Source organism: Lathyrus oleraceus, chromosome 1 (assembly GCF_024323335.1).
Source record: "Lathyrus oleraceus cultivar Zhongwan6 chromosome 1, CAAS_Psat_ZW6_1.0, whole genome shotgun sequence".
Taxonomy (NCBI): domain Eukaryota; kingdom Viridiplantae; phylum Streptophyta; class Magnoliopsida; order Fabales; family Fabaceae; genus Lathyrus; species Lathyrus oleraceus.
In genome coordinates, this window is record NC_066579.1 from 3,313,934 (window position 1) to 3,331,872 (window position 17,939).

The following is a 17,939-nucleotide window of genomic DNA, read 5'->3' on the forward strand; positions in this document are numbered from 1 at the left end:
TGACTGGTTATAGTGTGTGCTTTGTGAATATTTGTTTGCTCTGTTTGCTTGTATGCTTGTATGCTTGTTTTCCTGGATAGGATTAGCTTGCAGTTGTGCAAGTAGGTAGAAACCTCAACGTAGGGTAATGATGCATGACAACACTAGGCTCGAGTACAACTCCCTGGTAGTGTGTCTTCCCTTGGTTTCTGGCTAGAATTTCTTTCCCTTTCGGGGGAACTACATCGCCCTGATCCTCGTGCCAGACGAGGTATGTAGGCAGGAGACCGTGCGAGGTCTCTCCGGGCACTTTTTTTTCTTTTTGTGTGTGTTTGCTTGTTATCTTCTGGCGCGTGTTTTGGTTCGGATGCCGACGTAAGTCCAGTGATTGGCGGTCGGGCTCCACGTTTGCCCTTTTGTGTGCGTCTTGGTTCGGATGCTGATGTAAGTCCAGTGATTGGCATTCAGGCTCCATGTTTGCCGGTGTGTTTGTTTGTTTGTTTGGCGTGCGTGAGCCGAACTACGGCAGCTCTGATTCTCGTTCCAAACGAGATACGTAGGCATAGGATGCGATGTCCTATCGAGCTCTCTTCCTCTTAACCCCATCTGTGTTGTCTTCGGTGCGTGTGTGTGTGGTGTTTTAGCAACCTTTTCTTTTCTTAGAGCGTGGATCCCGTCGAGTACGACGGACGTGAGGGGTGCTAATACCTTCCCCTTGCGTAACCGACTCCCTTACCCTTTCTCTTTGGTCGCGAGACCATGCTTTTTCCAGGTTTCTCTGAGCGTTTCCTTTCCCTATCTTGGGATAAATAACGCGCAGTGGCGGCTCTGTGTTGTTTTTATTTCAGCCCGCCGGTTGTTTTTCGCGGATGCGACAACCCCGAGCCCCCTTTATGAGCTTGGGATATATCACAACTCCTAACACCTGAACTTGCGGGTCGCCTCTTTCATAACAACGACAACATATAATGCATGACATACAATAATGCAACGACAACAATACAATAATGATTAGTACCCAACATCATACTATAAGAATTCATGCAACTACAACAATACAACAAATGATTACATCCTCACATCTGACTGTAAACAATCACGCATATTAATGCATCAACAGTAGTTCTCACTCTGAACTACGCATCTCAAAAAACATCAACAAGTATGTACAAGAATTAATATAATTATACTTTCACTTCATAACATATATTAACACATAGAATACACATCCGCACATCACTCAATCATGTTAAATCATCTTAACATCACTTCATTGTTAATTCATTAATTTATAATAATTAACCATTTGTTTGTTACCGTCAACTAATACGTAACAGATAAATCAATTTTTTTCCATAAATTCAAGCACCTATCTAGCCTCTTAATACATCACTATGGGATATCCATACGCATTAAATTTCGAACGCTTCAAATCGCACTACATTTGGATTTACGGAACTAAAGTTATGGCAAAAACGATCGGATAAAATAATAGGTTTCCGCTCAACAATTTTTCAAATTTTCCAAATTATCAATCGTTTGCAGGGGAATGTCAATCGATTAATCTAATTTATCCAAACATTCTGCTTTTCCCATTTTTCAAGTTTTGACTAGTGCAATCAATTGATTCAGGGAATTAATCGATTGGCATGGTTTAATTTTTCAGGTTTTTCCAAAATTTCACGTGATCAATTGATTGACCTAGGATGTCACTCGATTGACATCAAGAAATTTAAAAAAAAATCCAGTTTTTATCACGTGTCAGCAATCCTTATCCCTTTCAAACTCCATCCAAACATGTCCTAACATACTTAAAGGTTTTATACTACAATTTCAATATCAGTAAGCATATGGTAGGCAATTAATACACTGATTTTCATGTAATTTACACATTAACATCAATTCACCGTGGAAATCATCTTTGTGTTCATCATCATCAAACACATCAACAAGAATGATACTAAATCCAACCTCACATACAATTCACATACCAAATTCTAAAATCAATATATCATGAACACATATATCAATTTCATAACACACAGATCAAATCATGAATCATAACAATTGGAGATACAGTTTACACAATTTTCATCAAGAATACATGAACACATAAACAATGGTGAAATCAAAAGAAAAACCTAGAAGAGCGTGAGGACCCCCTCTACCCTTCATATAATATACACCCATATTAGATTAATCTCCCCCTTCCCTGATTTTCCAACAAAGCAAACTATAAGCTCCTCACAAATGGTGTTTTCTTTCCGAACTCTAGATTGCCTCCCTTACCTCTTTTATCTTATTCCAAAATAATATGTATTGTCAAAGTTCAGCCTTCACTCTTTTCTATTTAAATCAAAACTTAATTCCCCTAATTATGTTATTCCCTTATTATCCTCAACTTGCTATCATATTTTCCATATTGCCCTTGCTCCACTTACTAACTCTAATTTCTTTTATTTTAATTTCTAATAATTCAAGTATCCATCAATTTCTACTATTTCTCTTATTTTTCTACAACTACCTTATTTTTCATTATTCCACTCAACTTAAATTAATTAAAATTAATCTAACTAATTTCTACCACTTCTTTAACTTTCTCCAATACCCACCAAAACACATATATTCACCAATTATCCAAATAAAAACATATAAAATAATTTAAATAATTAAATAAGCAAAACTAAATTCAATTAAATAATTTAATTGAATTCATGGTATTATATTGTACCCATATAAATTATCGTATGTAGGAAAGTCATTGGTTGTTCAAAACAACATGACATGTAGCTTAAAATTCTCACATGCATACACTTCATCTACATCAACCTATTCCTCCCATAAAATTCTTAAATCATCAAACAATGGTGTTAAATAAACATTTATGCCATTCCTTGGTTGGTTTGAACCCGAAATCATCATTGATAACATCATATATTTGCGCTTCATGCACAACCAAGGAGATAGATTATAAATTATGAGAAGAATTGACCATGAAGTATAGTTAGTACTCAAATTACCAAACAGTTCATTCCTTCGGTGACAAGTCCAAGCCTAAGGTTCCTTGGCTCAAGGGCAAAATCTTGAAAAATGAATCAACTTTCTTCCATTGCAATGAATCGGCTACATGACAAATTTTTCCATCACATAATATTTCATTTGCATGCCATATAGTATTCTTTGCCTCATTTACATTAGCAAACAGTCTCTTGAACCTTTGAATTATCGGTAGGTACCACATCACCTTGGAAGGAACACTCTTTCTAGTTACACCATCATCATCTTCAACACCATTCTCCTTCTTCTTGTAGTGTGAATCCACACACCTCGGGAACTCCTTCAAGTTTTCATACTCTTTCATATATAATATGAAATCATCACGACATGCATATATTGTGACATAGTCCAAACCCATTTGGACACAATATCTTCTTGGCCTCATAACTACGATTCAACATAGTGTTACATTCTAGAAGAATTTCTTGCAACAATTCAAGCAATTTAGTGAAACTTTTATCCATACATCCACCTCTTGCCTTAAGATTAAATAGTCTTAACACAACTGACAATATCTTGTAAATTTTTTTCATCCAGAATATAACGACTCTTCAAGGTCTTTTTGCAAAGTATCTTCCAAATGAGCTTTCTTAAAACCATCTACTCTAATATCACGAATCATATCTTCTAGAGTATCATTCATAAATTCATCATCTTCAACTTTATGTGACATAGGTCTTTTTTTGTCGCTTCACCATGCCATACTCATTTTCGTGTAATTTTGAATAATTTAATCACAACCTAAATGATTGAATATAACATCTCTTGGATGTTTTTGCATATTTCAGAAAATTTTACATGGACTTAAAAAAATCCCATTATCGTCAGGAAGATTTTTTCCGAGAATTCAAGAAATTGAATCACTACATTCTCATACTATTTACTTAATCTATTGGCTCTCATCCAACTACGATCCATAATCACATACAACTTCTGAAATTAAAATTAAAATGAATATTCCAAAATAAAACAACAATAACAATAAATAACAACAACTACAAATACCTGGAAAAAACACTACATTATACCCAAAGTCTCAAAAACCATGACAATATAACAATAACAACAACAATAACGCCAACAACAACAACAACAATGACATGGAGAGAGTTTTACATACCAAAAACGTGATGAGAGAGTTAAAGAAAAGTGTTGGTTTGAGATTCGAGCTCTCTTCCTCCATGGAGAAGATGGTGTTTTAGTTTCTTAGGTGTATAAGACATGTTTTGTTTGCTAGGGCATAAAAAGTGGATGAAACATAACATTCTGTTGAGTTGTTTAGAGTTTACATCTCGGTTTTCAGAAAACCCGAGAGAATATAACTTAAGTAAAAACTTCGTTCAATTTAATTAAATAAAATATTAATCAATATTTAATGCCGATTTTCCAAATAACCAAGGGATAGGATGACTTATAAAATAAAAGTGAAATTTCGGTTCTAAATAAAGTATAAATTTGCAGGAGTTGGGAATCGAAGCTCAAACACTGAACTACATATCTTGTCAGTTTTCTAAAAAACCGAGGGATAAGATTAAACTTTTTTAAAAAATAAAATAATGAGTTTCAGGTTACTTGACCTCAACTTTTCATCAGCTGAGGTGAAAGATTTGTCATAAAATTTATTATTTTTAGTAGTGAAGACTCAGAGGCACACGTACATATGATGCATCTAGAAGCAACGTTGTAACCTCTGAATTGCATTAAGTCCTCAGTGGGTAATTTAGCATGAATGAGCCTCTAGACAACAAAAGATTTGGAAGGGTGAAGATTTTCATTCCATATGAATCTAGTCCAAGTCCTTTTTTCATAAGAAGAGGATTTAGGAATATTGGAATCTTTAAGTGACAAAACATCAGTTGAAGAATCAGGCCAAATAATTGTATCCTTGTTTCGAACATAGGCCTCAATATGCAACAACTTTTGAATAATGAAGGAAAATAGAAGATGCCAGTTATTAGGAAAAACCCATAAGCCTTAGAGTCTTCAACAAGTGAGGTGGCTAATGTAGTTAATTCCCTTAAAGATAGGAACTCTAAGATAAGTAAGGGAAGGCTACATATAGTGAAACCGGTGAGGTGGCTAACATAGTTAATTCCTCTGCTACACATGGATCCAACAAAAAAAGTAAATTTAGAAGTGTTGAAGAGTTGACCTAAAGCTTGAGAGAGTATAAGGAGAAAATTTATGTGGGCGTTGTGATGTTAGAATTCTTCCCTTGACAGAAGATGAGAATATCATTTACATAAAAAAGATGAGATGGATATTGACACTCCTAGTAGCTTTGATGATGATACACTTTCCATCATTGAGAATCATGTAGATGTTCCTGCTTAGAACCTCCCATGCAAGACAAAAGATAAGAGGAGACAATGGGCCTCCTTGTCTGACACCTCTTTAGCAGGAAAAATATTCATGAAGAGATCCATTCATAATAATTAAGATTCAGGAAGACTCCAAAATGGAAGAAACTCAGTCACAAAATTTGGGAATGAAACCAAATTGCTTTAAGACTTTAACGATGACGTCCCAACTTATAGTGTCAAAAGCCTTGTTGATGTCAACCTTGATGGCTAAGTTACCTTTAAGAGACTTTTTATGAAGAAGGTTAACAACTTTAGATGCAAAACGAATACCATTCTTAATTGTCCTACATTAAATAAAACCTTTTTGCTCTTTTGATACAAGGAAAGGGATAATCTTTGGAAGCCTATCAATAATAAGTTTTGAAATTAGCTTGAATTTGAAGTAAGACAGATCAATTGGCCTGAACCTGTAAATTGAGTCAGTTGTTTTGGTTTTGGGGATTAAAGTTATGATGTGTTGTAAATATTAGATTGTAAATAGTAATTATTTCTATTAGTAATGAGGCCCATTAGTCAAAGCCCATTAGGTTTTCTATTCTCTCTTATTTAAAGCATGTAGATGTAACATGTAAGAATTACTTTTTAATATATCAGTAAAATATTTTACAACATGGTATCAGAGCCTCGTTTAAGATCCGGTGGGCCACCTACTATGGTTTCCGCTGTCGGGCCACCCACCATTTATTTCCACGCTCCAGATGTCCAGTCCTGGGCGTGAGGGGGTGTGTTAAGAGTCCCACATCGGACAATATATGGCCTGAACATGTGTTTATAAGTGGGGGCAGTCCTCACTCTACCAACCGGTTTTTTTACTGCAGTTTGCAGTTTGTTGTTGTTTTTGGGTGTTTGGGTCATTGTTGTTTTGTGTTGTAGCACATCGTGCTTCTTGTTTTTGTTCACTCATCTTTGAAACCCTAACCCATCCTGTTTCTTGGTTTGTTTTCTCTCGATTGTCCTTTCAATGGCTGATCTTTCCTCCTTCAGTCAGAATGATGTGGAACGGTTGAAGTCTATGCTTGACTCCATGAGTAAGCCTTCTGGGTTATGCACCCAACAAAAGAGGGTATAAATGTTATCATCCTCCGAGTCGAAAATTCTTTGTCTCCAAAGATGTCACCTTTCATGAAAATGTGTCATATTTCACTCGTTCTCAGTCTCAGGGGGAGAACATAAGTGACTTAGAGTCAGAGTCTGAGTCTGAGTCCGAGTTTCTGATCCTTGGTCCTAGCCTCCCTAGAACACCTATCAGTGTTCCCTCTCTTGAACCCGAGTTGTCACCTAGTTTGAGTTTGAGTCCTAGTTCAACACCTGAATCTGAGCCAGTAAGTGTTCCTGGTCCTTCAAGGCCTTCTGTTTTACAGGAATCAGCACCAACTCTAGTGTATCAGAGAAGAAGTAAACCTGACCTTCTCCAGAAACAAATTCAATCGCCTGAACCGGAGGTAAGTACTGAAAATGATTCCTCTAGTGATGATTGTGCCATTTCTGATACTTGTGACACTAATCCAGTTGATTTACCCATTGCTTTGAGGAAGGATAAAAGATTTTGTCCCTCCCTATATCGACACCCTATCTCTCAATATGTCTCCACTAAACATCTTTCCACACAATATCAAAGTTTTATTGCAGCTGTTGATTTTGTGAAAATCCCATCATTTGTTGAAGAAGCATTGCAAAATAGAAATTGGGTCCAAGCTATGGATGAGGAAATGAGAGCACTTGAAAAAAATGGTACTTGGGAGATTATTGAAAGGAAAAGAGACAAAAGTCCAGTTGGATGCAGATGGATATATACTGTAAAGTACAAATCTGATGGTACACTTGATCGGTACAAAGCAAGACTAGTGGAAAAAGGTTATACTCAGACGTATGGTATTGATTATGAGGAGACATTTGCCCCAGTGGCAAAGATGAATACTGTTCGAATTTTACTATCTCTTGTTGCTTCATGTGGATGGGAATTGCAACAGTTTGATGTTAAAAATGCGTTCTTGCATGGAGACTTAGAGAAAGAAGTGTATATGGAGATTCCACCAGGTGTTGGCATAACAAATGGAGCTAACAAGGTGTGTAAATTGAAGAAAGCCTTATATGGACTAAAGCAGTCCCCTCGGGCATGGTTTGGAAGATTCACAAAGGCAATGATGTGTTTGGGCTATAAGCAAAGTCAAGGAGACCACACTTTATTTTTTAAACATTCACAAGGAGGAAAACTGACTGTACTTCTTGTTTATGTTGATGATATTATTGTTACAGGAGATGATTTAATTGAGAGACATTTCCTCAAAGAGAAATTATCAACAGAGTTTGAGATGAAAAACCTTGGGCAACTCAAGTATTTCTTGGGAATTGAGGTAGCCTACTCAAAGCAAGGCATCTTTATTTCTCAAAGGAAGTATGTGTTTGATCTTTTGCAGGAAACTGGAAAACTTGGATGCAAACCTGCAAGTGTTCCCATTGAACAAAATCACAGGATAAGCTTTGAGGAGGAAAGTGACAAAGTTGACAAGGGTCAATATCAGGGATTAGTGGGAAAATTGATTTACTTGGCACACACTAGACCAGATTTGGCATATGCAGTCAGTGTGATGAGCCAATTCATGCATGATCCGAGGGTGAGACATTTGCAGGTTGTAGACCGCGTTTTACAATATCTTAAAGCAACTCCAGGGAGAGGACTTTTGTTTAAAAGAGGTGGAAATCTAACTATGGAGACTTACACTGATGCAAATTATGCCGGATCAGTGAGTGACAAAAGATCTACGTCAGGCTATTGTACTTTTCTGTGTGGTAACCTTGTAGCTTGGAAGAGTAAGAAGCAAAGTGTAGTTGCTCGATCAAGCGCCGAGGCAGAATTTAGAGTTATGGCACTAGGAATTTGTGAGCTATTGTGGATGAAACAAATTCTAGAAGACTTGAAGATACAATGTGAAGGTCCTATGAAATTGTTTTGTGACAATAAATCGGCTATTAGTATTGCTCATAATCCTATTCAGCATGACAGGACTAAACACATTGAGATTGACCGACATTTTATCAAAGAAAAGTTGGATAGTGGACTGATAACTACATCTTACGTTCCTTCCGGGCATCAGCTGGCAGATGTGTTAACAAAAGGCTTACCAACAGAAAGATTCAGGCAACTTACTTGCAAGCTGTGAATGATAGATATCCATTCACCAGCTTGAGGGGAGTGTTGTAAATATTAGATTGTAAATAGTAATTATTTCTATTAGTAATGAGGCCCATTAGTCAAAGCCCATTAGGTTTTCTATTCTCTCTTATTTAAAGCATGTAGATGTAACATGTAAGAATTACTTTTCAATATATCAGTAAAATATTTTACAACATGATGTTAGCATTGAAGTTGGGAAAAATCTATTTAGTGTTAAAGAACTGCTAGACTGCATTACAAACATCCTGTTGAATAATGTTCCAATAAGTTTGATAAAAACCTAAACCAAAGCCATCTAGGCCTGGGGAACTGATCTTATTCATACTAAAGACTTCCTATTTGATTCCATTTACAGTAGAGTCAATGTGAGAATATGATTCATTTAATCATCAACCAAAGAAGAAATGGCCTCAATCAGGCATGTGACATGACAAGCACCTGTAAAACCAAAAAGGTTAGTAAAATGACTAATTGCATGAGCAGCCAAATCAAGAAGTTCAGTAATGACAATGTCTCCATCTTTTAGAAGGGTTATTTTATTTCTCTCCCCTTTAATCTTTGATAATTTGTGAAAATAAATGGTGTTTCTATTCCCCTTGATATGCCAGTTCAACTTAGCTTTCTCCATCAAAAAAATTCATCTTTTGCTAAATCCTGATCCAATTCATGTTGAGTTTGTACCTCTTTGTGTCTATGAGAGTCATTCACCCTTTCATTATGAATTTGGTGTTGGATGTTGTTCAGGTTAGTAGTAGAAAAGTTTACCAGCAAATGTATACAACCAAAGTGTTCTTATTTCATACTTTGGGATTATCTTTGAGCATCTGAAGCTTTTTGGAAAGAATAAACATAGGGCATCCAACCACTGGATATGCCCATCCATTGGCAATAAAATCCTTGCATTGATCATGCATGGTCCACATGGACAAGAATTTAAAGTAGGACTTAAACTTGATAAAATAAAAAGAAGCCTCCATCAAGACATGGTAGTGATCTGATCTAACTTCAGGGAGGATTGTGAAAGCAGAATATTAATGAACATTGATCCAACTTTGATTGTACATAAATCTGTCTAACCTTCTTTCAACTACTGCATCACCACTTTGACCATTAGACTAAGTGAAGAAGGCTCCTCTAGTGGGCATATCCACTAGGAAATTTAGATTGAACCAAGATTGAAAATCAGATACCGAAGTTCTGGAAGGGGAGTGAGATCCATAGTATTCATGTTCCCCAAGGATGACGTTAAAGCCGCCTAGGAAGCACCAGGGAATGAGGCGATTTAACCGAAGATTAGACAAATCACTCCAAAGAGAGTTTCTAGTTGTCTGGTTGAAGCATAAATGACAGCTACACCAAAATTAATGGAATATTCTTGGAGCAAATGCACCATAGGTTTGGAAGTCTAGGGTGACTAGTTTTGGTGGTAAACAATTTGAGGTTTAAGGAGTCTAAAAACTTAAGGGGGAGAATTATAAGTTCATTCGGGGCTTGCTAGAACACATAAGTTAGGTTTGTGGGTTCTAAGCATGTTTTTAAGGAGATTTATTAGAAGTATAATCTATGTAGATAGATATACCAATACTACTTGCTATTGCAAAAATAATTTTGGGACTTCAGTATTTCTGGGAGAGCCAATGAATGCGAATCCTAGAGTAAATTTTCTCTTATAAATAGAATGAGAGAGTAATAAATTATAGGTAATTTTTTTTACTTAAATACATTTTTGACCCCCTTAATTTGATGTTTTTTAATTTTTAATTTTCTCTCCACCCTTCAAAGTGTAAAGGATTCACGATATATTTTAGTTAACTTCTACTATTATGACCTTGATTCTTATTGTAGGAAACATAATCACTCTTTTTCTAAACTTCCAAATCAATTTTACACAATCCTGACAACAAAAACTTGTTGCTAGTAAGTAAATGGTTAGAAGAACAACTATTGTACAAACTCCCAAGTAATCTCCCCAAATTGTTGTTTGCTATAACTAATCATGAAATTAAATACAATACTTCACAATTCATCATTTACGTTGTCTAGTGTACACTTACAAGATAGACAAACACTACATACGAATTGTCCAAATAGCCCTCTAAATAAAAAGGGCTTTGGAATATCTTATCAGAAGAAATGTTTTCATTTTGATTGTGGATGATGTGATGAGAGACTCCATTGGAAGTCTCATATTGTTTTAATGATAATTAATATATATATATATATATATATATATATATATATATATATATATATATATATATATATATATATATATATGAGAGACTCCATTGGAAGTCTCATATTGTTTTAATGATTAATATAATATATATATATATATATATATATATATATATATATATATATATATATATATATATATATATATATATATATAATGAATGTTAGATTATTGATCCAATGAAATGGATTTAAGCCTAGAATTTTAATGATTTAATATTTTAAAAAAGTTATTAAAATAAATTTATTATTAATTAAAAATAAAAGATTATTTATTAATTAATTTTGTAAAAAATATTATAAATATTAAATTATCCCATTTATTAATAACATATATTTCTTGTATTAATTATCAATAATACCTATGAAAAATTGAAGACGAATCAATCAAATCTCTTAAATTTGAAGAACTAAAGAGTTGGGTTTTAAAATAGGACTAAAAATTAAAAAATCATCACGTTAGTGGAATCAAAAATATATTTGAGTTTAATTTTTTTTAATCATTTTAAATCAAATAAAAAGAAAGTATTTCTTCCGTCCCATAATAATGATGCATTAAAAAAAAGTCTTTAAACTTAAATAATTTATTTCAATTTTATTATTTAATTAATATTACTTTAATCATTTTTAATATTTAATAAAAAAATATTTTAACAAAAATATCATGTTTTTTCTTTTTAATACGTGTGAAATGATAGACTAATACGTGTGAAATGGTAGACTGCAAGAGTCGGCAAAAGTGTGGTTGTATGTGGAATGTATTCATTGCACAACAGCAAAGTTGTAAAAATATCTTTGTATTAGTATCATCTTTGCACCAATTATTACCCTTCAGAGAAATGGCTACAACTACAGCAATAATTATCTTCACTGTCATAATACTTGCTTTGACATGGTCATGGAGGATTCTGAATTGGTTATGGCTGAAGCCAAAGAAGCTAGAAAAGATTCTAAGAGAACAGGGACTTCAAGGAAATTCATATAGGTTTTTAGTTGGAGACGTAAAAGATATTGTAAAGACGCGAAAAGAAGCAACATCTAAACCCATTAATCTTTCTGATGATATCGTTCCTCGGGTGTTTCCCTATTTCCAACAAAGTGCTTTAAAACATGGTATGTCTCTTCTTATTCCTCCCAACTTATTTTATGATTATTATCCGTTTTTCCGTACACCTCTTAATAATTGTAGGGAGATGTCTCTCTCCAAGATTTTTGAAATTATCGGTGTTGTTAGAGTGTGTGTTGGAGTGTCCGAGTCGGAACTAAAGAACTATGGTACGAGTTGCTTGTACAATACTAACTATTTATCCTTCAATTGCATTACATCACTTCAAATTAAGTTTATACCATGAGCCACTTCAAATTTTCATCTAAGAGGAGGTAACTAACCGTGGATGATCTCAGGCATGATAGCATGTTAATTATCTGCATTTGCAGTAGGAAAAAATCACATGTTTTTTGTATACTAATAAATTAGAGTAATCCTAACTTTGTTCTAGGGACACATTTTAAAAACTAATTATAAAAATGTTTTCTTGGAACTTGTGTATTGTGTTTATCAAAATTTTATACTAATTAATTTTTTTTATTACTTTTTTTAATACAAACTTTCTATTTATGATTTTTTTAATACAAACTTTCTATTTATGAATTTTTTAACATGTGCCCTTGAGACACAAATTAACATTATCATATAAATTATTAACACTCTTAGTGTTCACCAATCAGATCATGATTGCCGGTTAGTTCTAACCATTGTGTGAGATGTAAAACCCACGCCTTTAAATAAAGACGTGGCAGATGTTCGACATGTGTCAATGTTAGACATGTGTCAATGTCTAACACTGACACAACAGCGGTGTCAGATGTCGGTATTTGTGTCCCTGCTTATTTAGTGGGATCTACGATACTAACAAGCATTCTGTTCCCTTTGGTGATTTTTTAAATTGGCAATATTACTCAGATAATATGAACACCTCTTGTTTAGTGCTCAAAGATTCCAAAGGAAAATAGCAGAGTATATAGAATAAGTAGCTTGTGATCCTCAGTTCCTACATAAATTTTTGTCTTAATTGTTATGTAGGTAAGAACTCTTTTGTTTGGTTTGGACCAACACCAAGAGTTAACATCACAGATCCTGAGCTAATTAAAGATGTATTTAACAAAAAAGATGACTTCCGAAAGCCGATTGTGAATCGGCTTGTCAAGTTACTAGTTAATGGTTTAGTAAACCTCGAGGGAGAACAGTGGAGCAAGCACAGAAAGATAATCAATCCTGCATTCCATTTTGAAAAACTGAAGGCAAGTTTCCGTTTACTATATATACATCTTATGTAATTGTCTTGCGCGCCGTTTCAAAACATGACTTTAATTCTTAATGCACATGCTCTTAGTTTGACTTTAAGAGTTCTAACTCTTGGTTATCTCCTACACCACAGATCATGTTACCAAATTTCTTCAAAAGTTGCGATGATCTGATTGGCAAATGGGAAACAATGCTGTCATCAGATGGATCATGTGAAATGGACGCATGGCCTTTCCTTCAAAACATGGCCAGTGATGTTATTTCTAGAACGGCATTTGGAAGTAGTTATGAAGAAGGGCGGAGAATATTTCAACTTCAAATCGAGCAAGCTGAACTTACAAAAACTGTTATGACGAATGTTAACATTCCTGGATGGAGATAAGACTAATTTGTGTATCTGACTTCTTGTTGATTAATGAAAGATCAAGCTTGTGAATACGGTTTTATATTCTCACAGGAAACAACCAATATTTATGGTTTATAGTTGCTCATTTTAAAAGAACATGATCCATGAAACAGAAAAATCTCTTCATATCATATACTAATTACAAGACTAATTATGTTTATTTTGAAGTTTTCTACCAACTCCGACCCATAGGAGGATGAAGCAAATTGACAGAGATGTAAAGGCTTCACTTACAAATATGATTAACAAGAGGGAGAAAGCACTAAAGGCAGGCGAAGCAACTCACGATGACTTGTTAAGTATACTTTTAGAGTCAAATCACAAGGAAATGGAAGAACATGGCAACAATAAGAATGTTGGAATGAGTCTTGAAGATGTAATAGAGGAATGCAAGCTATTCTACTTTGCAGGGCAAGAGACCACTTCGGTTTTGCTTGTATGGACAATGGTGTTGTTGAGTAGGTACCCTGATTGGCAAGCACGCGCGCGGGAGGAAGTATTACAAGTTTTCGGTAACAATAAACCAGATTTTGATGGGCTAAGTCATCTTAAGATTGTAAGTATCATGTTCTTCCCTTCATAATGAAGTTTAGATTACACAGTAAACAAAATCAGTTTAAGACATCAAGACTTTTAATTTGCAATTCAATGGTTGAGGTCGAAAAATGTGTGACATAGTTTTTGTAGTCTGCACCAAATCATAATCCATAGCTTGACACTATTTTCGATATAATACCTTTTTTGGAACAGGTCACTATGATTTTGAACGAGGTTCTTCGGTTATACCCTCCAGTAGTCGCGCTTCCTCGAACTGTTCACAAAGATATGGAACTTGGAAACCTAAAATTACCTGCTGGTGTGCAGCTTTTCTTATCGATAGTTTTGGTTCACCATGACACAGAACTATGGGGAGATGACGCTAAGGTGTTCAATCCTGAAAGATTTTCTGAAGGTGTCTTAAAAGCAACAAATGGAAGATATTCATTTTTTCCATTTGGAGGGGGTCCTAGAATTTGCATTGGACAAAACTTTTCCATGATGGAAGCAAAGATAGCAATAGCAATGATTTTGCAACATTTCTCATTTGAACTTTCTCCTACCTATACTCATGCGCCTGCTACGGTAATTACACTTCAGCCGCAATATGGTGCTCATATTATTCTCCATAAAATAGGAAGCTCATAGTATAATAAAAGAGTGTTGGTTAGGATATATCAACCCTTTAAATAATGGTTTTCTGTATTTCAATGGATTACTCTTTGACACTAAGAAGAAAATTCCTTTGAGTACACCCAAAATCACTTTGTCAAATATTATCATAAGTATTGGAACTGGCTTGGAAAGCTAAACCTGTATGATGTATTACATGTAATAAAGTAATGTTGTATGGTATAATCTTCCACATTTTATGACCTTCATAATTAGCATTGTTATCACTTAATAAAGTAATGTTGTATGGTATAATCTTTCACATTTTATGACCTTCATAATTAGCATTGTTATCACTTAATAAAGTAATGTACTAGGAATGTTGAAGTAATATATACTCTTTTTTTTTAAAGTTTGTTGTGTGCAAAGCACCCTGTTATAGAACAAAACTGTGAGGATTTGGGTAGGTTTTAATAATTTTAGAAATAATTCATAATTGAATGAACAAATAAGTTGGAGATTGCAGACTTGTAATCTCGCCGATGGTGTTTGATGTTGTAGTTGGGAAATTAGTGACAACGCTGCCTCTTTTGTCTAAAAATTGAAGGTATCGAGTAGGATCATAATCAGGGTTAAAGAAAACGATCCTCAATCACGAAAATGGTCGTGACAAAATGGTATCGGATGTCGATATTGATATCATTATCACTTTTTTTTATTAAAGAGCAAACTGTGATTAATTCATACCACGACGATTTTATTTAGTGTCGTGACATCTGTACCGACCAAAATTGCGAAACTTTACGCGACCACGATGCGACTGCTACCGATTTTTGAAACCATGATCATAATTATAACTAATTTTTTTCATAATAGTCAAAACTAGACTAATTGCCTTGACTTAGGATTATGCAAGTTACATATGTGGCTTATTCATGTTCGTTATGTTTATTGCATATAGCTAATTTGTCTGAAGTTGTTAGGTATTGAGTTAGTTCAAAGAATGTCCTCTTGTATTTAGAGTTAGTTAAGAGTGTGTCCTTCTATTGTTTGTTGTAACGTACGTATATTATCTAATTGAACCTCCTCATCCTTCATCGTGATCAAGTTTATCCTCCTCATCATCTTGAATAACACTAGGATACTCCATGTATGACTAGAATTTGGATGATTTTTTAGATTCTATCTCAACTAATTGATTATTTGATCATTTAAAATCACCATCATTAGGAACCATAGATTTTTCATCAAAAGGAACATCCATACTAAACACAAACTTAGAATTTTCTACACTCCAAAAATTTCCCTTTTGTATATCTTGGAAAGATATCTTTTTTGGCTCTATTATCAAGTTTGTTATCCTTGATATGATAATAGGCTGTGCACCCGAAGATTTTTAGTATATCATAATCAACATGTTCACTTGACCACACCCTATAAGGCATGTCTCCATCTAAACTAGAATGTGGGAACCAATTTACTATGTAACAAGATGTAGCAATTGATTATATCCACCATTTTCGATCTAACCTAGAATTAGAGTGCATACACATTGCTTTCTCAAGAGTGAATGGTCCAGTCTTTCCGCGACTCCATTCTGTTGTGGTGTGTCTTTGTCAGTCCAGTGTCTTACAATACATTCTTGATCACAAGTCTTCTTGAAAACCCCCTCTATATATTTTGTACCATTGTCAAACCTTATAGATTTCACCTTTCTACGCATTCTATTCTCAACCATTGCTTTCCAACATTTGAAAATATCAAATAACTCGTTCTTATGCTAAATCCAACATACCTAAAATGATCATCAAGAAATATAACAAAGTACTTGGAATCACCCTTAGAAGTAGCTTTAGTTGGAACCCAAACATCAGTATGCATATAGTCTAACAATCCTCTTCTTTTGTTCTTGCTTGTAGAAAACTTCAGGCGATGTGATTTGCAATGCACACAATGTTCACAAAATTCTATGCATGGTTTCTTCATAATTTTCAACAAACCTTTCTCACTAAACAATGATAGACCATTTTATGACACATGCCTATGGCGCATGTTCCATATCCTTGTGTATCTTGTTTGATCTTTACTTCCACTTATTACAACTGTCAAATCTTCTATGCCAGTTTCGTTGGTGTAAGCCCTAAAGGTCAATACTTTTGGTACTTGTATCGAATTATTTATTAATAATAAAAGGATTTTTCTTTATTATATTTGTTTAATAAAGTCCCTAGAATAATTAGTCCGTTTAATGTATCAAGTGTGACTTAATCATGAGATCCCATTAAACATAAGGACATTGTTCTTAAAGTATCCGTAGTCGAGCTTTATTTTGAAGTGGGATAACATTAAAGCATTAAGACTATTATGTATATAGACTGATGATCACATCTTATGGATCATGGATAAGGAGTTATCAAGTCTTACACATAGGTATGAATATTAGGAGTAATATTTATACCAGGTTGACCCGCTATGAGAATACTATATAGAATGTTATGCAAAGTGTCATAAGTTATTCTCATGGTGATAGTGGTGTATACCACCCTTCGACCTGAAACCACTATGGACCCTAGATGTAGAGTTGAATGTTTTATTGTTGATCAAACATTGTCCGTAACTAGATGACCATAAAGACAGTTGATGGATACTCCACGAAGCCTGTTGAGGAACATGAGTGACCTAGATGGAATTTGCTCATCCTGCGTAACAGGATAAATGCCTAAGGGCCCAATATTGAACTAGATAAGGATGACATGGTCTATGCCTTGTGTTCAATATAGACATAAGGGCAAAAAGGGTTATTGTACAAACAAGTATTATCATACAAAGGGATTTGTCAGATCACATGATATTTTCGTGTCTTGGATAACAATGATGTGTTGCTAGATACCTCTCACTCTTTATTATGTTAAATACGTGATTTAATATAATTGTCAATGTCGCGAAAACCTACAGGGTCACAAACAAAAAGAACGGATTGATGAGAGATAGAGTAAATAAGGAACACCGTAAGGTACGATGCACTTAAGTGAATTGTAGAACATCGTAAGATATAATGCACTTAAGTAGAATACGAAATATGGTAAGGTACCACACACTTAAGTGCCTTTTTGGCATATCATAAGATATGTGTCACATACACTTAAGTGGATTTTTTAGCTTGCAGCCCACACAAGGGGTTCTATAAATAGAACCCTTGTGCAGAAGCATTTGATTAGATGAAATTCTGCTTCTCTTTCTCTCTCTCTCTCTCTCTCTCTCTCTCTC

At 34.5% G+C, this 17,939-nt stretch overlaps 1 protein-coding gene across 1 annotated transcript; it reads left to right on the plus strand.

The window, feature by feature from the left end:
- Positions 1–11,523: 11,523 nt before the first annotated feature.
- LOC127116619 (cytochrome P450 72A68-like) lies at positions 11,524–14,936 on the plus strand. Its single transcript, XM_051047393.1, is given in 5 exon segments — positions 11,524–11,925; positions 12,896–13,113; positions 13,251–13,510; positions 13,692–14,079; positions 14,274–14,936. Coding segments are annotated over 5 exon segments (1,701 nt in total). The 5' UTR covers positions 11,524–11,525; the 3' UTR covers positions 14,709–14,936.
- Positions 14,937–17,939: the final 3,003 nt, after the last annotated feature.